The sequence below is a fragment of the Solanum dulcamara genome, chromosome 5, assembly GCF_947179165.1.
Source record: "Solanum dulcamara chromosome 5, daSolDulc1.2, whole genome shotgun sequence".
In the NCBI taxonomy this organism is placed as follows: domain Eukaryota; kingdom Viridiplantae; phylum Streptophyta; class Magnoliopsida; order Solanales; family Solanaceae; genus Solanum; species Solanum dulcamara.
The window spans coordinates 74,568,562-74,590,844 of NC_077241.1; the positions used below are offsets into that span (position 1 = coordinate 74,568,562).

Genomic DNA, 22,283 nt, shown 5'->3' on the forward strand with positions numbered 1-22,283 from the left:
TGGGTGTTTGAATTAACTTATTTTAAGTAGTTTGCGACTTTTAAGTTTTTTTTTTATGTTTGGAAAATAAAAAAAAATGCTTTTAAGCTTTTACTTTTAGGTCAAAAAAGTACAAAAATAAGCTAAAAGCCAAAAATTAAATATGACCAACTTATGACTTTTAACTTTTAAGCTACTTATTAAAAGTTAATCCAAACACCTCCTTAAAATAAAATAATGTCACGCTATCTTAGATTTTTCAATAAGCTATTTGATATAAAATAAAAATAATGTATATATGAGTGAATAGCTCCAATAAACTCATAAATCATGAAATATATCGATTTAATCATCACATTATATTATACATGTAGATGGGAATCCCCTCGTTATCTTAATATCGTTTTCTTTGGTAATAAAATTCGACTAGTTGGATGGAATACGTAAGTTTGACTTTCGTTATTTACATCAATATCACAAGTTTTATTTTTTAAAATTATATTAAATTTTCGTTAATTTCATCAACCACAGCCGAAAAATTAAAGAAAGTACTACAGCAAAAAAAAAGAAGAGAGGAGATAATTCTATTTTTTATTGCTATACAGGACCCACTTGGGACTTATTTACTCGGTTGTCTGAGCAACCTTCTTCCTCCTCTTTGTCGACGACGCCGTTGAACAATGCCCCGGCGACGATGACGATCTCTTCGAACCGACTCTAATAGGTTCCGGTTCACCGGAATTAACCCTTAATGGAAAATTCAACAATGCACGTGATCCCCGCATGCGAAACGCCGCCTTGTCATAGGCCAACGCTGCATCCTCCGGCGTCTCATACGTACCGAGCCAAACCCTTGCTCCATTTTTCGCCGGATCCCTAATCTCCGCCGCGAATTTCCCCCACGGTCGCACTCTCACACCTCTATAATGCTTTGCCGCCTTTGGCTGCGGCGGCGTCACCACAGGAGATTCCACTTTCACCTCCGCTGCCGCCACAAGTTCCGGTGAATTCCATATTTCAGGCGATTCGATTGACATTTCCAATTTGACATTGGGGATTATAAAATCAGAAGTCTCGAGTCCAAATCCAAATCCTTCGTTAGGAATATCGTTATGAAAACTTCTAGGTGTATAATCAAATTCATCCAATAAGCAATTAGTAAACATATTGGATTCAATGCTGTTGCTCCTGCTGAACTCTGAGGTTGTTGAATTTTCAGAGCTGGTGAACGGAGCTTCCCAATCTTCAAGTAAGTGACGCCTAATTGATTCAAGAATAGCATAATCATTTTCTAGTTCACAATTCGAATGCATCGTTAATAGGATTTCTTGAATTTTGGTATTGGATTGTTATATATTGTTAACGAATTGAATTTAGTAGAAAACAGAGGAAGTTATGAGAGTTTCTTTTTTTGCTTGATGAAAAGGGTTAATGTAGGAATATTTATATGAAAAATGGTTCATGCACGGTTGGCAAATTAAATTATTGCAATGATTAAAATATTGTTTGTTTGGAAAGACTGTTAGATTTTGGTTAGTATTTTGAGCTTCCTTGAAACTTCTAAATGGAGAAAAGTTGCAAGTTAAGAGAGAGTTTCAATAATCACATGTTGTATTTGAAATTTGGAAATTGGAAATTTTGAATGATAGAGAATTATAAGGTAAAATGAACTTGTCGTTTTCTGTTTGTGAGCCGCATTTTTTCAGTAGTTCACTATTTGTAGTGTACATCTGGACCATGACTTTCACTAAATTCTTTCTTTTACTTTTCGTTAGAATTATGATGTGATTAATTTACATAAATATCATGGGAAGAGGGGAAAGAAAGTAAGGGGTAGCTTGATTTGAATACGAGTTATGATGATATTAATTATAATGAGATTAGTTTTTATTGACTTTTTAATTTATTGCATTCAAAATAATATGCATTATATAAATTTTAAGAATAAATTATTTGTTTACAAAATATCTTTTATGAATGTGAAAAATAATTTATAAAAAGGGTTTAAAAGATATTTTTGTCATTTATCTACTTTATCCCGGGATAACTCAAGAAGAGGGATAACTTATTCCGGTATTAATTATTAATTCTGAAATAAGTTATCCCAGATTTGTCAACCAAACGACAAATTAAGTAGCACTAGAATTTAATTTCGGGACTATTTGATGTTATCTTTCACACCAAATGACCCCTAAGGGTGTGGGATGGAAGAGATGGGGAGAACGAGGGATGAGGGTGAAGATGAAGTGTGTTGCAGGGTGAGGGAACATAATAAATGTGAAATACTACGAGAATTTATTTTCTGTAAGGAATTTTTTTGACCAATTAAACATGAAAAGATCGAATACTATTTTCCTATGTGCCGAATATACACTATGGCAAGGACAATATATTAATCTCATTAAAACAAATTATAGAAAAGAATAGTTTGGTTATTTATTAATAGACAGAGACGTTATTTAAAAGTGTTGGTTGACCACATTAATGAAATAAGTTGGTAGATAAATATTAGTTGGAGTTAATAAATGATGAGTGTTTTTATAAAATATAAAAGTTTGAGGTAATTTTAAAACTAAAACTTGGGGATAATTACCAATATATTTGCCAATTAATAACAAATTATATGACCAAACACTAATTTTCAATTTTTTTTCAAATCTTTCCCAAAAACTATTTGTGGGGAAATGACACCTAAAGTTGTGGCTTCGCTTTTGCTTTTCAACCCCTTGGCTACTTAATGTACACTAACAAGAGAGATCCCTTCTTTGTTCTTATCATGAATTTCTTCATTCTGAAAGGTGAATTCGAGATATTTAGTTAATGATAGAGATGTCATCCATTTCCAACCTCGTGGTGGTGAAGATATTGTTTGTGTCTTTCAAATCACTCTGCACAAAAAAAAAAAAAAGTAAAAAAATAATAATCAAACTCTGCACAATAAAAAATCTTTATAAGATATTTTGTGTGGTCTCCATTGTAACGTGTATATATTTATCTGTGGTTATAACAAGTGTGTCTTTGCTAAGTAAATTTAGAATACTTTGAATTGACAATAGGAAACATGCATGATATTGAACATGAGAATTCCTGTATGTTACATTTATCAAATCTCAATGTTTCTACTTGGCATTAAGGACGTCACTGCATAGTTTGATTTTTCTGCAGGTAAGTAAGGTATTTCTCTTGCACAAGAAAAGTTAAACACGAAACTTGAAAGTAAAATTCTCCACTTTCTTTTTATATTTTAGGTTTATCAGTACACCAATTGAAAGTAACTAGGAAGTTACACTTGTAAGTTCCTAACAATAATAACATCAACTTGTATAATATTTTCCATTTTAATTCCCCCATCAAGAGAGCCAAAATGTTGGACAAGGAAAACGGCAAATATCTTATTGGGCATTCAATTGACAATTATTCATTGATTTTAGACAAAAATGAACTCGTCATTGGATTAAAAACATAAGAATATCCCACTTGTTATATTAATTAAATAGTATACTATTTAACGTAGTTGGTCTCTTTAGCACACGTGTCCCATAATATTTAATTGTTTTGTTCTAGTATACAGCCTAGTTGGTCTCTTTAGCACACGTGTCCCATAATATTTAATTGTTTTGTTCTTATAAATATTCAAGTCTCTATTTGGATTTCTCTTAACCGTCTAAATTCTCTAGTCAACATAAGCGATGGCTAATTGGTTATATGGTACTTCCAAGAATAAACTCAATCCTTTGATAGTACTTGTAGGCCAAATACACATATATCCTCTCAAACTTAGACATATATACAATGTAAAACATTTTACAATTGTGTTACTGATGAGTCTACTGATGGCAAAGTGAGCCTATATATTGGTAATTCATTCAATTCGTTCATATTTTAATAGAATGGGTGAGTGAGTTTTTAAATAAGTAAAAAATGGGTTTAAATTCATATTCAACCCATATAAATATGGATATTTATGAGTAAAATATGGATAAATTATGGGCTACTCAAATGAGTTAAGCTTTTAATTTTTTATTTACTTAAAATTCATGATATTGCCAAAAATATAGTAATTACCCTTCCTTTTATGTTCTTCATTAAAATTAATTATTCTCATCTATAACTAATATATATATAATTGAAAAGGTGAAGCCTTTGGCCCTCAAAGTCGGGTCTCGGTTCGAAAGTCAGTTACAAATCAGGAGTTGGAATCGAGTCCCAAATCAAGTATCGAGATTGGATTTCAAATCTGTCGTCGAGGTCGGGTGTCGGGTGTCGGGGTCAAATCCCGATTTGAAAGTCAGGTTCGGAATCGAGTGTGGGGATTAGGTCCAATGTCAGGTGTCGGGTTAGATCATGATTCAAAAATAGGGTCCCAAATTAGATGTCGGGTCCCAATTTGGATCCCAAATTCGGGTCGGATCCCTGATCGGGTATCGGGTATCGGGTTTGGATTCCGAATCGATCATCGAGATCAAGTGCTGAGTTCTAAATCTTATTTGAAAGTTGACTCCGAGTTGGGTGTCAGAAGTGGACCCCGATTTAGGTATCGAGATCGAATTCTGATTCGAATGTCGGATCTCGAGTCGAGGATCGGGGTAGGATCCTGAGTCGGGAGTCAAGGGTCGTATCCTAATATAGAAGTCGGGTCCTGGATTTGGTTCGAAGTCAGGTATCGATTTAGAAGTCGGGTCCTGCATAAGGTGTCAGGTTTAATTTTATGATGAAATAAAATTAAATAAAATATTTTAAACATTTTTCATCTAAAAAAAGACTAAAATATTTTCTCCATATTGATTTGTTTTTAATGCAGAGAACTATTTACTCATGAAAGTATGGGTAAATATGGACAAATTAGTATTTTAACCCAATCCATTTTTACCTATATAAAATATGAGCAGGTTGAATTATTAACCATTTTATGTTGACCCTTTTCACCGCTCAAATTTGATCCAACCTACCCATTTGCCTTCACTATCGATATCCAATTGAACCATCTCTACTCGATAGATACGTGTCTATGTGTACTACAATATAGTTTGGCTATGGACACGGACTCCAACACTATCATAAGAGTTCCAATTTTAAACTTTATAATGAGGAACGGATCTAGGAGCGGGAGGATGTTCACCCCTAAATAAGATGTAAAAGGTTAGTTCAGTAGTTTGAGACATTCAAAATGCACCTCCAACGTTTAAGGTCCAATTAATGTATTTTATGTACTTAATCACACGTTTATGTATTGTCACGATCCTAATTCGGGTGTGATGACACTCATCTCAACCCATCGAGACAAGTCAACCTAATATCCAACAAAAAGTAGATGCGGAAGAAAAAGAAATGAATCAAAATTTAACTTAATCGAAACCACATAAAACAAACTACACTCCCCCAAGATTGGCTGTCACGTGTACAAACCACTAATATATTACCGAAGTACGAAAAGAAATATAGTCACAATGTCTTTGTCTCTAGAATAGGACTAAAACATATTAAAGAGTAAGAGGTGTTCGCTAGATGGATGTAACAGCTACCTCAACACTCGAGATGATAGCCTCAGACGTGGTAGAGAACACTAAGAGATCAAACAGGTCCGGGCTCACAACCTGCACAAGTGTAGAAGCAAGGGGTGAGTACCAAACAACACTCTACACTTGTACAATAATACAGTCCACAAATACTCATCAATGAATCATATCAAGTCAAGTTCAACATATACAGAGCAATAAGTGGGAAACACGAATTCACAAATATCAACAAAATGCGATGCAATACAATGAGATGATGCATGTCTGTCCTATCAGTAAATATCCACTGAATTAAAGTCCGGAACCCATAGGGAACATTTCTGTCCATGTCACCTGCCGCGGAGCGTGTGGCCCATCCCCTCAATATATATATCCTCCGACGGAGCGTGTGGCCCAACCCCTTTGTTTCATAATACCTGCCATGGAGCGTGTAGCCCGGCCCCTTTGTTTCATATCATTTTCAGTCTCAGCACAGTATGTCAGAACCAATGCAATCAATTCATGTTCATATGATTCACGATAATAACATGACAACAACAATAATTTTTCCTATCTCACATCAACATAGTTATTTCACATGTCCAAAATAAACTCATAATCACAACATATCAATTCCACCAATACATGTCATTAGATCACCATTTTATACCCTCATCTCCATTTTTAAGGCCAATCATACAGTCAATAACCCAGGCCAATCATACAGTCAATAACCCAGTCCAATTCTCATTACTCCCCAATACACATAATACGGAAATACAAGCATCTACAAGCTTAAACTGAGGTTTAGAAATTCACTTGCCTCAATTAAAATTGAATAATCATTTTAAAACTTGAGCCTTTCGTAACACTTCCGAACGATTAAAATCTGTTCAAATACATAATCTTCATAAGAATACGAATTCAATTACACCCATATTGCTATATTTATTTTTGGATAAAAAAATTGAGTCAAAAAATCATCCCGAGTCATTGAAATCAAATCTGAAATTTTCTTTCCAATTATGTTCACTCATGATAAAATAAACTCACATGTCAAATTTCACCTAAAACGTATCGTCATTCGACCCCCAAATCAAGATTTTATGTGAAGAACCCTAGGGTCATATTTTCTTATTTCAGCGTTATTACTCCACCAATATACCCTAAAAATATGTTCATAATCACATAAAAATTTAATGGAAAGGATGAGAATAATTACCTTGATGCTTTGGAATGAAAATCCCTATTTTTGTTTTCTCCTTTATTTTTCTTTTCCCCTTTCTTTTCTTTCTTCCTCCGTATTTTTTTTCTCCAGTTCCTGCGTTCCACCTCCGCTGCTTTGTACGCACATACGATGGCTTATATCAGATTTTATATATATATATATATATATATATATATTTCCTTTTATTATTATTTATTTTCTTCTTTTTCTAATTAATTATGTACTAAAATAACAAACTCTACTAACCTATTTTATTAAATATAAGAAAAGTAGTATAAATATTAAATAAATTAACACTTTAGCCCATCAATTAAATCAATTATTTAAAATGACTCATCAATTAATTAATTGAAGTTATCGAATAGTCCAAAATTCTCAATTTAAATGTACGAAAAAAGTTTTTTATGAAGGAAAAAAAACTCGTTCTCAAAATTATCTAACAGGTCATTACATCTATTTATATTTTGAATCTCCTGAATGAAAATTCTGAATTCAATCACTTTCTATATTACAGACAATTTTTTCAAAGATTGAGCCAAAAAATGTTCAATGAAATACAAATGTTTAAAAACACAACTCAATCATAAGCAAACACACTTAGGGACAAAAATAACAACTATTAGACAGGAGTTATAAAACAATCGAAAAATCTTTAATCCAAAATGCTAGTATAAAAATAACTCAAAAAACTTATCATAAATTTTGTACATTACTGATTACTAAATAATTTGCATGTACTATTATCCTGGGCATGAATGACACGATTTTTTGGGTTTATAATAAAATTTAAGAAACTGGAACTTTTTTCTTATGGAAACATAAGAAAAGACGTAAAATTAAAAATAAGATTATAAAGAATTATAAAATCAAGGGAAAATTTCTCAAATAATTACTATAATAAACTTAATTAGGCTTATTAGCTATAGTTTGCAATTTATGATTGTAGTTATAGTTTAAGCTGTCTCATTTGTATAATTCGCTGATAATTAAACTATTTTTGTACAAACTCGAAGTAACGAATTTATACACACACATATATGAACTTTAAACAGTTATACAAATTACATTATATAAAATTACATTGTACAAGAGTTATACAAATTATATCATACAAATTTCGAATTATACAAACATGCGATTTATACAAACTCGGACTGTAATTAATGATAAATGTTAGTAACGAATTATAAATTATATAAACTATAACTATGTTAATTAATTAACTAGTATATATTTGCTTATTCGCGTGATTTTCCTTAAAATGAAATCTTCCGTACTTCAGCGTAATACTAAGAACATATACTACCCCATGTATCGAGCCGACAACTCACGACACTGAACTGGTGATTAATCAATTTTTATTTCTTTCAATTAATCCAACTTTAAAATATAAAATTGCTAATGATATTTGCTTACATGAGTATTAGCATAAACAACAATATTTTGCATCTGCTTCTGACTTTTACGTACATTACTAAATTTGCAAGATTTACGAAACAGATGAATCTTAACTTAAGATATATTCTAAATAATCAACACCATTTTTTTTTCCTCTCTTAAAGCCGAGGGTCTTTCGGAAACAGTCGCCCTACCTTTCAAGGTAGGGGTTAAGTCTGCGTACACTTTACCCTCCCCAGACCCCACATTATGGGATTATACTGGGTTTGTTGTTGTTGTTGTTGTATTTATTTTATTTTTTTTAAAAAAGCCTCCACAAATAATGTAAAGACGATAGCTGTTCTAAATTGATTAAGAACAAAAACAGTATTATGTTTTATTTTTTTAACTTTTGAGAATTAGATAGAATGTAAATTTAAAATATTATAATCTATTATACTGTATACATATCACTTAGACATCATTTGTGTTTCTCTTTTTAAGCAAGTAGACATATATATATTGAATTAACAATTCATCAGCAACTTTATTCAAAATTTTGACCAATTTTGAAATGTACTCCTCTATCTCTATATATAAAAGACTAGTTGTAATGTTTTTACTTGGTCGCAGAAAAACATATGGGATATTTATGAAGTTGGCACATATAACAATGCAGATCAAATTGTATTTGCTCTATGACCTTGACATATATTTCTATTATGTATTTTATAAAAATTAATAAATGAAAATCTTAAGATAGAAAAAAAATGTAGGAACACAGCCTCTACTTGCCAAAAATGACAAATTAAGCGTGCATTTTTGGCCGTAATGTTTGAGGGATTATATGCTTTGAACTTTTTAGCATTTACTTTTATGTATTATAGTTTATTTCTGGTTTCCTATTTGTGTTATAGGAAAATGAATTTAATTTTTTGGAGGGCTTGTGAGTCTTTGACGAATTCTCGGGGCTGCAATTAAAAAAATAATAGTTTTTTAATATATATATATATATATATATATATATTAATTAATTAATTTATCGTTCAAGCTCAAAAGCTAGTGTGTGTGGTATGCGTGAGCTTGTGTTATGACTTAGAATGTTTTTTTTATTTCTTTTCCTATTTCTATGTGCGATTCTAAGTGTATTAGTATCAAAATAACTAAGTGTCATGTGAAAGCTAACAAAATAAATCTCAAAAGATGATAAATTAGATAACAAAAGAGAAATATACCAAATGAGATATAATAATATTTTTAATGTGATTTGGTCAATCAGTCTACATCCATAAGCAGTTATGAGCAACCCACTATATAAAGGCAGCTCGGTGCACTAAAGCTCCCGCTATGCGCAGGGTCCGGGGAAGGGTCCGACCACAAGGGTCTATTGTACGCAGCCTTATCTTCAAATTTAAAAAGGTTCATGCAAATGACAGAGTAACACACTTGTATCTCATAAATTCTCCAACCAAACAAATCTTTCAAAATCCTTAGGACTATATTGTAGATACTACCAAGCGAGAAGAAATGATTATAACCTCAATTTATAGAGTCCAATTTTTTTTATAAAAGAAAAAATTAGCCAAATATATTTATAAAAAAAGTGTATTCGTTTTTAAAAAATAGAAAATTCAATTATGATAATGAAATCAAGGAAAACCCAACAAATGTAACATGCAATTTTCCTCGAAACCTTATCAATTTAGAAGTCTATCAATCCTTTTTTCGACCCATCCTCTGTCATGAGCTTCACAATGTTAGTATATCAATACTTTTACGTTATCAACAGTTCTAAATTAGTTCCTTAAAATAGACAGCTTAGTTAAATTTTATTTATATTCATACCTCTCGTTGGTGGGATCGAAAAAATAACTTAGAATAATTCTATTGTCTTTTATTTTTATTATTATTTTCACGTTTTGGTTTTTGCATTTTTTAGAAATTATTTTAATTCACACGGGAAAATTATCATACGATGTCGGGGTACAAGTAATCTGGACATCTACTTTCACAAAAGGAGGAGAAAAAAACCACTCATATTATAAAAAAGAAAAACATAAAATGCTCTATACATTTGAATTTTATTCTTTAAAAGCTAGAGTAGTTGGGTGATACTTCAATGACAAAGTTATAAAGAAGCTAAATAAGTCTTACCCTTTAAACACATTTTTGCTTTATTCTCTACTTGAAAAGGAACTAATTATTTTTTATGTAATTATATTTTACCTAACTAACTAGTGTGAGATATATTAGTTTCTTAGTAATCATGAAAAGTCATGATAGTACATGCAGTTTGGTGTGGAAAAAGAAAAAATTAAAGAAAAGAACTAATATTTCGTAGAAATTCTCCTTGATAGACTGATAGTGCATAATTTCTATTTTGTCTTAGATTATTTTTTAAAAAAGGTAGGGGAGCTGAGATTAATCCGTGGAATTTGAATCAATTTTTTCTTCCAACCCCATTTCAATTTTTTTAACTGCTCGTCATAAAATCTTGCGCGTGTTTCAATTGAGGCTGATATGTATAATTAAAGAATTGAGGTGACATATTTTATATGATTAACTTAACTATCTAATAGATGTTTGAACACTTAAATTATTATTTTTCAAAATTTAAATTTAAAGTATCTAATAGAAACACTTTATCATGAGTATAAGTACTCAAAAGAAACTCTTGAAATTAATGTTGAACTATATGAACATACCCACTATAGGGAGATCACATAAGAATAAAATAAAGGGAAAAGGATCTGATATACCCTTCAATTTTGTCATTTAGAACTGATATATATTTTCGTTATGAAAGTGACTCATATATACTCCTATTGTTACACAAATGACTCACATATACGTTGTTCTTCTAACAGAAGTGAAAAAATTAATTTTAAATTAATTTTTTAAAAGTTTTTTATTAAAAAAAATACATATAGAGGTATATTTGATCCTTCTCACACATAATTTATGTTTTTGACTTTTTGATTCAACGACTAATTTGAATTTATTATTTTGATGGTCAAATTTATTTTTATTACTACTTTTATTTGCAAAATTTATTATACATGCCCCAATTTTTTTTATTGATACAAAAATTAAATTACAATATAGAAGCAAAAATATTAGTTTTAAATTAGCAGATAGCTGCAAAAAATTAGTTTTAATTTTTTTTCTTATTTTTTTCTCTTTTTTCCATTCACACTTTTTTTTATTTCTCTTATATTTACACCAAAGAATGAAAAAACAGAAATAAAATAAGAATTATAAACTCAAATAATGATAATCAAAGAAGTCAAAAAATAATTCATGCGTGAAAAAGATTATATATATCCCTAAACTTTGGTAAAATAAAAAATTACATGTATGAGTATATATATATTTTTATTTTTATTTTACTTTCTCAAAAAATATATACCCCATATATGATTTTTTTTTTAAAAATAACAAATAAAAACTTTCTTAAGATAAAAATGGTATATGTGAGCTATTTTTGTAGCTGTGGAGAGTATATGCGAGTCATTTATATAACGGTAGGGGTATATATAAGTCACTTTCATAACGAAGGTATATCAGCTCGAAATGACAAAGTTAAGAGGTATATCAAGACCTTTTCCCTAAAATAAAAATGAAATAACTCCTAATTGTTGAATATCAATACCTTTGCAAGTCCGAAATTATGGCTACATAAACCAAAAAAAAGTCATTTTCGCTTTAGTAACAAGATTTGAGGCGCCAAGATTTTCGAAATTTTAGATAACTATTCTTTGATGTTAAATGTTGGATCATCAAGATATATATTACAAGAAATTCCGGGAGGATCAAATGAAATTCTGATGTAGTGGAGTATTTGAAATTTTGAGTTTATGAGTTCTGATATAGGTTTGTTTTCGAAAGATATTGGATTTTGTTAATCCATAACTAAAACTCTAGCTCCGACTATGTTATGGTGGATGCGTTTGTCACAAATCATGGCAAATTCATAGAATTTTAGATTGTGCCGTAATTTGGAACAAATTGTTTACAGAACCAGGCAAATCACTATAATTGTTTAACAGTAATTCCATAGTTAGTTAAGTAGTTAGAAATCCTATTGGTAGTTAATCGGTTATTTAATCCTCTAACCTCCACTTACGGTATTCTGAATATATAAGATGTATCCATTGTGAGAGACGAAAGTTTTTTCCCAATCGCAAATTACTTGAAAATTTATGTTATAGAATATGATTTTTTTTCCACTCATTTTTCACCAAATCAGCTTATTAAAAAATGCATGATAGTAAACAGATTCATACTGAAATAATGAAAAACTTTCTAATTTTTTCATATGAAAATATAACTATTTTTTCTTTTCTCATCAATTAAATCAAAATATTTATGAAAATAGTCGTGATGTATTTTTCAATGGGAAAGTAGTTAATTATAGTAGTGCAAAATAATACTCAATTGAATGAATAAAAGAACATACAATATTTCTCTCTATATAGTGTGCATGGATATCCCACAATATACATATATTGTTAACAATATTATGCCAACATATACAATATGAACATAAGGTTGTTATACCAATATATACAATATGCACATAATGATCAACAAAATATGTCACATTATGTACATACTTGTGACTAAGTTCTCGTATTTTTCCTCGTCAACTTACAAGCACAATTACTGACATATACAAAACACATATCCTAAGCAATCATGCTTAATTTTTGGAAATTCTTAAAGAGGTCAAAGTCTCAACTTACATCAATTCAAGAAACGATTACTGCCCTACAATGAAGATTTTATCACATGTATATCCTTCAAGTTTGGGATTTAGGACATATATTTTTCTAGTGGATTATCTCCACTATTGTAGACTTTAACTCGCGATCGCAGAGATTAGTGAACTAGACTATCTCTCGCGACTCGCAAGCACCATCCTGCAATAATAGAACATGTCAAGTAGGGCATGTGCGCTATCGTAGACTCAATCTTCAATGTCATATAGGGTGTCAAACGAGTGGGTTGAGCTTAATTTAGAGAGATTAAAATGGGTTGAATTAGAAATAGGGTTGGGTCATGACCCGCCTAAATTTACTTTGGGCATAATACATACATAGACATTTTAACTTGGCCTTAACTAGCAAGTAAACACATCAACTTTAAAAATACAGATATATTTAGACACCTCAATTTGCTTTAAGTTGGCATTGTAAACAAGTGTAAAATGCTAGGTAAGATGGTTATGTTTTAGGGCCAACTTAAAATTGAAGTCTAGATATGCACTTTCAAAGTTGAGATATTTACTTATTATCACGGCCAAGATATATAATATATATATATATATATATATATATATATATATATATATATATGTTGTATATATGCCAAATTTATTAGAGGTCGAGTTTAAATAATTTGATGTACCAATTTATGAAAACAACATTAACTATGGATAAAATCAAAATAATTACACATACCACAATCATAATTGAAATTAAATAACATTATGGAGGAGAATCTCATCAAGTAATTATACCCCATTTCTCATGCCGCTTAAAATGGCAAATTATAAGGTTGGAGTTTGACGGTCAAGAAAAAAAATAATCAGAACATAATTCAATGATCTTTCTTGCAGTATGTTTTTCACTTTATTTTAAAAACTGTCTAATTGATATGTTGAGCTAAATTTTGTCAAGTTAAACAGGTTATATTTATGTTCCTAGTTAGTAAAAGATATTATGTTTAGTCATGAAAACTAAATTAATTAATTGTGTATAACTTCATCATTAATTACAACTTATGAGCTAGGATTGATGACGGATTTCTTCTGTCAATAATCTTTCACAAAATTCTAAAATTTATCCTTTGTTATATTTTTCGCTCAAAGTTATTTCTACCATTATATTATTGGCTCAAAAATATCCTCCAACTAATCAAATAGTTCAAAAATACTGTTTCAACTAACGATTGCTTTAAAATAAAAAATATATTGATTAATTTTGTCATTGAACTATTTGAAATGAGAATCTTTCCTCTTGTTCTTTTGATTATTAACGTATAAGAAATATAATAACATTCTATAAAGTAAGTAGCATATACATTTCTCATGTAACAAATAAAAAAGTATAATTTTCTTAACATGGACAAAAGTTAAATGTCAATCTAAAATTCTTAAAGAGGTCAACGTTATAGTCAACTAAAAGGTCAACCCTTGGTTAATAGTATCAAAACCTCGACCCAATACGCTAACGAGCTCATAATACAGTGAGTCCAAACATACAATTAGATTTTAAGTTGAAGCTCAATTACTTATTTTTTCCTACTTTGGGATTTATATATTTCTAGTGGATTATCTGCACTATTGTAGACTTTTACTCGCAATCGCAGATCATAGTAAACTAGATTATTTCCGCTAACAGGAGCACCATCTTGCAATAATAAAACATGCTAGGTAGAGCATGTCCATTATCGTATATTGAATCTTCATATTCGCGAAATCTTCAAGCAATTTCTCTTTTCACGATCAAGAATTCTTTATCGTGATCACGATTTTACAATAAATTGCAGAAATTTTGCAATAGCCACTGTCTTAAGATTTTTAACTTGTCTAGATCTCTTGGAACTCAACTCAAACCATAATATCAAGTCATAACTAGTTGAAAACAATAATCAAATTCCAGTTTCGTCATAAAGATTGTCAATGTTATACATTGGTTTCTATTTTCTTTCTCCTATATAAATCTTTAAATTTTATAAATTTATAGGTATAATACATAGATTGACATTTCAACTTGGTATCAACTAACAAGTAAACATCACAATTTTGACAATGTACATCTAGACACCTCAATTTGCTTTATGTTGGCCCTTTAAGCACGCATTAAATGCTATGTAGGATGATTGTGATTACGAGTTAAAATGTCATATTCTCAAAGTTGGAATATATATTTAATTACTAGTTAAAGTCAAATTAAGATATCTATCTATGTGATATGACAAAATTAATAAAAAGTCTAAGTCAAAATAAATTGACGTAACCAGATAAGAAAACAACACTAATTATGGATAAAACCAAAATAATTCCACATATACCACAATTATAATTGATAAATTAAATAGCATTATGAAGTAAATCTCATTAATTAATTATACCCACATTTCTCATGCCGCTTAAAATGACAAATTAGTCCATCTCCAATATACAACTCCAAAAACATCAAGAACAATCCATAATATTTAGTCAAGAATAATAAATTATTGCAAAATTTTCAATCTCCTTCTCCTTATTGTCACATATCTCTGTGTATTCAACTTAGCAATTTCTCAAGACCATCCACAATTAGTAAAAATATTGTTGGGTATTGCAGAATGCGTCGACCAATTGAATAAAAATTGCAAGAAGGACTGTGATTGTAGACCTATATGTATTGAGCGACATAAATATAGTTTATGATCAGTAATGGAGCCAGAATTTTTAGAAAGGAAGTTCAAAATCTAAAAAAATAGACTAATGAACTAGCCGAATGAGATTTGACATGTTGTATATATACATAAAAAATTATTTTAATCATATATAAATTGTATAATTTTTCGCTGACGGGAATTCGAATGAACCCACTGACAGTCCGGTGGCTCCGCCACGGTGTATGATCCAGAATTACTTAAAGATCTTTGTTCTTGTGGATGGAGTTGTAGAGATTGTTGTAGATGATCTCTTTGAAGTCACAATGCTAAATATTATATCTCCTTTGTGTTTTTTTTTTATAAATATGTATTCAGATCGATTGTTTGATCAAGTTATAAAGTCTGACGATCAAGAAAAGAAGAAAAAGAAATTTGAGAACATAATTTGATGGTCTTTTCTTATTACAAGTTTTACATATATTGAACTGTCACGTGGATGAGTTGAGCGAAATTTTGATAGATAATTAACCAAGTTATATTTATGTTATTATTACTTATTAGTAGTAGATCTTATTTTTTTAGTCGAGAAAATTAAATATAAAAGAAATTAACCATGTATATCTTTGTCATAAATTACAACGTACGAAGATTAATGACAGATTTATTCCATAATTAATTTGTCATGAAGTTGCAAACGTATTATCTACTGATTAAAATCCATCACGATTTTGTACTTAAATCAATTTTAGCGACGTATTTTGATAACTTAGCGACAGCATTCGTTTGTGCTAAGTCCTTCACAACTCTTGGATACTTATTCTCTTATAGTATGGGGTAACTTACAAAAATCTCATTAGTTTAAGAGTTAATTACTTAGATAGACGCTAATTTTTAATATCACGAATCTTACCAGATTTTGGTATGTTCAGATACGTTCAAATACATGTATCTCGGGATATATGGGGTCAAAATTAGGTGTAATTTGTTCTAGATACACTGTATCCAAGTGGATATGCATGTATATATTTGGGATACATAGACTAATCTCGCTCGCCTCCCTCCCATCTCGCTCGCGACTATTACAGATGCATGCAAATCACACTAGATACATATAAATACATGTATTAAGTGTGATTCACATGTATCTGAGATACATGACAAAACTCATTCGCCTCCCTCTTATTCTCACTTGCCTCTTTTCCTAATTTAGTGTATCTGGTAGCAATAAAAATATGTATCTAGATGTATCTTACTTGATATCTGATATGAAATTATTAATTAGTGATATAAAATATAATTATTTCAAACTACGAGAATAATTAATAAATATGATAGGAATATTGTGTCATTAGATTGTTTACCCTATATTATATCAGATGGTATCATCACTAATCAAAGACAATTGTATAATGTTATTATTTGAGTTCCATACAGTAATTGAATAAACCAATTTCTGTTTTTAAAATCAGAAAAACAGGAAATAAAACAAAATAAAAATATAGACAAAGTAGAAAATTATTTTGAACCTCAAGTTGTTTGTGTGTCCTTATGAAATAGAATAAACATTTAGTTGAAAATTTGATGGTGAAAATTAATTTTTATATCACATAAATTTGGTATTATATAAAAATTATTACTCTATTTAAAATAGTCAAAGTAACCTCTTTCCAAGATAAGTTTTTGCTCAAGTCTTTACAATTAAGAGTATTTGCTCCTCTATTTTAAATGGAAGGTAAAATTGCCTCATAAAATAGTTCAAGGGCAAAATTGACTTATTTCCCCCTTCTTTTGAACTATTTGGCTAATTGGAGGGATTTTATTTTTTTTGGCCAAAAGCATATTAACAAGGGTATTTTTGAGCAAAAAATATAATGGATATTATATTTGACCTATTTTGAATAATTCATTAATATATTTAACCATTTTTTCTTTAATTTTCATCTTATTGGTGAAGATTCAGATCAAAATTCCTTAATTTCCCTACTCTAATTATTTTTAATAAAAAACAAAAGAAAAAAAAGAAAGAACTCGTATATACGGTGTAATTTTCCGGTTGTCTCTGCTTAGATCCACCCATGTATTTCTACTATTTAAGCCGATAAATACATTTACGACAAGAATAGAGCAACTAATTACATACTCCTGAGATAGATTTATAAATAAAAATATATTCATGTTCTTTTAGTATATTTTTTTCGTTATACTTCAATATATGTCATTAATAAGTTAGTTCTAGCTACCACGTGAATTAGCTAGCATTTAATTAGGAAGAAACTGCAAGATAGTCAAAATGCGTTTTGAACGCGTAGTCAAAAAAGGAACAAAACGCGTTTTGAACGCGTAGTCAAAAAGGGAGGTTCAATATGCGGATTTTACGCATTTCTAGTTTCCTATAAATAGAAGACCTCTTGCCCTCATTTATCCAATCCCAAAAAGAGAGAGTAAGAATACAAAGAGAGTTATACACCAAGATAAATATTTTAGTCTTGAGTGTCCTCTTTAGTAGTTGTTCCTTTTACAAGAGAGAAGTGTTAATTGTTGTGTTGTCCTTGTATTTGAGAGCTGTGTACTCCATATTAAATAGTGAGATCCTTCTACCCTGTGGTTTTTCCCTTCTATCATTTAGAGGGGATTCCACGTAAAATTCTCGTGTCCAATTTATTTTCATTATTTTCATCATATCAAACTTTAGTTGTGGTGCTTCCTCCCCCCAACAGTGGTATCAGAGCCCTCGGTTATTCTGATGTCTGGCAAGCACCGGTGGAGTCTCTAGTTCACTCTGATGTCTGGCAAGCACCGGTGGAGTCTCTAGGAGGAGCGAAATATTTTGTGTCATTTATCGACAATTACTCCAGGAGAAGTTGGGTGTATCCAATCAAGAGGAAGGCAGATGTTTTTTCAGTTTTCAAAGAATTCAAAGCGCGGGTGGAACTTGAATCTGAGAAAAAGATCAAGTGTTTGAGGACAGATAATGGAGGAGAATACACTGGTGATGAATTTAATAACTTCTGTAAACAAGAAGGTATTAAACGGCAGTTCACGGTGGCATATACTCCACAACAAAATGGAGTAGCAGAGCGGATGAACAGAACCTTGTTGGAACGGACAAGAGCTATGTTGGCAACTGCAGGGTTGGAAAAACCATTCTGGGCAGAAGCAGTCAAAACCGCCTGTTATGTGATCAATCGGTCACCATCAACCGCAATTGATCTGAAAACGCCAATGGAGATGTGGACACGAAAACTAGCTGATTATTCTCGCTTACATATATTCAGAAGTCCTTCTTATGTTATGTACAACACCCAAGAAAAATCGAAGTTGGATCCAAAATCCAGGAAATGTATTTTTTTAGGGTATGCTGATGGAGTCAAGGGGTATCGCTTGTGGGATCCCACAGCCCGCAAGGTGGTAATCAGCAGGGATGTTGTATTTGTTGAAAACAAGATACAAGCAAAAGAAGGTAGCACTTCAAAAGAAAAATCAGAGACTACTACAGTTGAAGTTGAAGAAATAGAAGAAGTTCCAGTTTCTTCTGAAGCAGCACCAGAGCACGAAGAACAAGAGCAAGCTGAGATCGAAACTCCAGAAGTTCGACGGTCAACTAGGGAGAGAAAAGAACCAGCTTGGCACTCAGATTATTCTATGGAGAGTAATATTGCATACTGTCTATTAACAGAAGATGGAGAGCCTTCAACCTTTCAAGAAGCTATAAAAGGCCAAGAATCATCTCTGTGGGTGGCAGCAATGCAAGAAGAAATTGAAGCTCTTCATAAAAATAAAACATGGGATCTTGTTCAATTACCACAAGGAAGGAAGGCCATTGGAAACAAATGGGTCTACAAGATCAAATGCAATGGTAATGATCAAGTGGAGAAGTATCGTGCAAGATTGGTGGTGAAAGGATTCGCTCAGAAAGAAGGTATAGACTTCAATGAGATATTTTCTCCGGTGGTTCGACTCACAACAATTCGAGTGGTCCTGGCGATGTGTGCTACATTTGACTTGTACTTGGAGCAGTTAGATGTCAAAACTGCATTTCTTCATGGAGAACTTGAAGAAGAAATTTATATGCTCCAACCAGAAGGTTTTGAAGAACAGAGAAAAGAGAACTTGGTTTGCAGGTTGAACAAATATCTATACGGTCTCAAACAAGCGCCGAGATGTTGGTATAAGAGATTTGATTCCTTCATTATAAGCCTTGGATACAACAGACATAGTTCAGATCCTTGTGATTATTACAAGAGATTTGGTGATGAAGATTTTGTTATTTTGCTGTTGTATGTTGACGATATGTTGGTAGCAGGCCCCAACAAAGATCGTCTTACAAATTTAAAGGCACAGTTGGCTAGGGAGTTTGAAATGAAGGACTTGGGACCAGCAAACAAGATTCTAGGGATGCAAATTCACCGAGACAGAAATAATAGGAAGATTTGGCTTTCTCAAAAGAACTACTTGAAGAAAATCTTGAGACGCTTCAAGATGCAAGACTGTAAGTCAATTTCTACCCCACTTCCTATTAATTTCAAGTTATCCTCAAGTATGTGTCCTAGCAATGAAGCAGAGAGGATGGAGATGTCTCGAGTACCGTATGCATCAGCAGTGGGAAGTTTAATGTTCGCTATGGTATGTACAAGACCTGACATTGCACAAGCAGTGGGAGTGGTTAGTCGATACATGGCTAATCCTGGTAGAGAGCATTGGAATACTGTTAAGAGGATCCTGAGATACATCAAGGGTACCTCAGATGTTACAATGTGTTATGGAGGATCAGACTTTACTGTTAAAGGTTATGTTGATTCAGATTATGCAGGTAATCTTGATAAAAGTAAGTCCACCACAGGTTATGTGTTTACTCTTGCTGGAGGAGCTGTAAGCTGGGTTTCAAAACTGCAGTCTATCGTGGCTACATCTACGACGGAAGCAGAATATGTAGCAGCTACACAAGCTAGCAAAGAGGCAATATGGATGCAGATGTTATTGGAGGAGCTCGGGCACAAACAAGAGAAGATTGCTCTGTTTTGTGACAGTCAGAGCGCTTTGCATCTTGCAAAGAATCCGGCATTTCATTCAAGAACAAAGCACATACGAGTTCAGTATCACTTTGTCCGTGAGAAGGTGGAAGAAGGCAATGTGGATATTCAGAAAATTCACACTAATGACAACCTGGCAGATATGTTTACGAAGCCGATCAACAGTAACAAGTTCATATGGTGTCGATCTTCTATTGGCCTAGTAGAAACGTAACATTGCAGTAATTGGATAGAAAGGATGGTGTGAAGACTTAATTGATTCTCAATTAAATCTTCAAGTGGGAGAATGCAAGATAGTCAAAACGCATTTTGAACGCGTAGTCAAAAAAGGAACAAAACGCGTTTTGAACGCGTAGTCAAAAAAGGAACAAAACGCGTTTTGAACGCGTAGTCAAAAAGGGAGGTTCAATACGCGGATTTTACGCATTTCTAGTTTCCTATAAATAGAAGACCTATTGCCCTCATTTATCCAATCCCAAAAAGAGAGAGTAAGAATACAAAGAGAGTTATACACCAAGATAAATATTTTAGTCTTGAGTGTCCTCTTTAGTAGTTGTTCCTTTTACAAGAGAGAAGTGTTAATTGTTGTTTTGTCCTTGTATTTGAGAGCTGTGTATTCCATATTAAATAGTGAGATCCTTCTACCCTGTGGTTTTTCCCTTCTATCATTTAGAGGGGTTTCCACGTAAAATTCTCGTGTCCAATTTATTTTCATTATTTTCATCATATCAAACTTTAGTTGTGGTGCTTCCTCCCCCAAACAGAAACTAATGACTTCATCTAGTGATTTTACTATCGACAGATGAACTTTAAGTACAATTAACAATATTCAATGAGAGTAGTTGAAAAAAGACCGTGTCAATTATTTAACATCAATGTAATACGAACCATTTGACTCCTTCCTGATTTGTTCAAGGATTTACCAGTTTATCAAGATTTAACCAAAGTAATTAAGATTAACATATGTACTCAAGATCATGAACAACGTATTAAACTCAATTCCAGGAAAACTAATTCTGAAATAAGTTATTTCGCAATTTGATCCCAATCAAAAAATGAGATAAACTCATCCTAAAATTCATCACAGAATTAATTATCTATTATCCCTCGTACAAAACGACCCTTTAATACTTGTTCTTTAAAGAAAATTCAACCTAATTATACAAACATTCCTATCATATTTACTAATTCTCTCTATAGTTTTAAATTATTACATGTTGTCTTACTAATTAATAATTTCATATCAGATTTCAAATCAGATACATGTGTTTTGCTACCAGATACGTTGAAATAGGGAGAGAGACAAATGAAATTTATCTATGTATCCCAAATACATGAGAAACAACTAAATATATGCATCTGGCACTAGATACATGTATATAGGAAACCAGATACGCGAGGGAGATAGGAGAGTAGTAAGCGGGAGATTGATACACGAGGGAGACAGGAGAGTGGTAAGAGTGCGATTGAAGGGAGGCGAGCTAGATTTGCATATGTATCCCAGATATATGTGAATCTACTTGTATACAGTGTGTCAAGAACAAATTACACGTAATTTTGATTTCATTTATTCGAGATACATGTATCTAGACGTATCAGAACACGCTAAATACATGTATCCGAAGTCCAAAATCTAATAAAAATTGTGATATTACAAATTAATATGTATCTAAATAATTAATTTCTAAACTAATGAGTTTTTTTTTCCGGTAACTAATAAGATTTCTCTAAGTTACCATTTTTTAAAACTATAATAGACTTTGTGTAAACTCAAACCCGAAAAAG

General features: G+C 31.5%; 1 protein-coding gene across 1 annotated transcript; it reads right to left on the reverse strand.

Moving 5' to 3' along the window:
- Positions 1 to 332: 332 nt before the first annotated feature.
- Positions 333 to 1,408, reverse strand: LOC129888505 (ethylene-responsive transcription factor 2-like). The gene has a single exon (XM_055963467.1). The coding sequence runs from the start codon at positions 1,290 to 1,292 to the stop codon at positions 603 to 605; it is 690 nt and encodes a 229-aa protein (XP_055819442.1). The 5' UTR covers positions 1,293 to 1,408; the 3' UTR covers positions 333 to 602.
- Between the last annotated feature and the right edge of the window lie 20,875 nt (positions 1,409 to 22,283).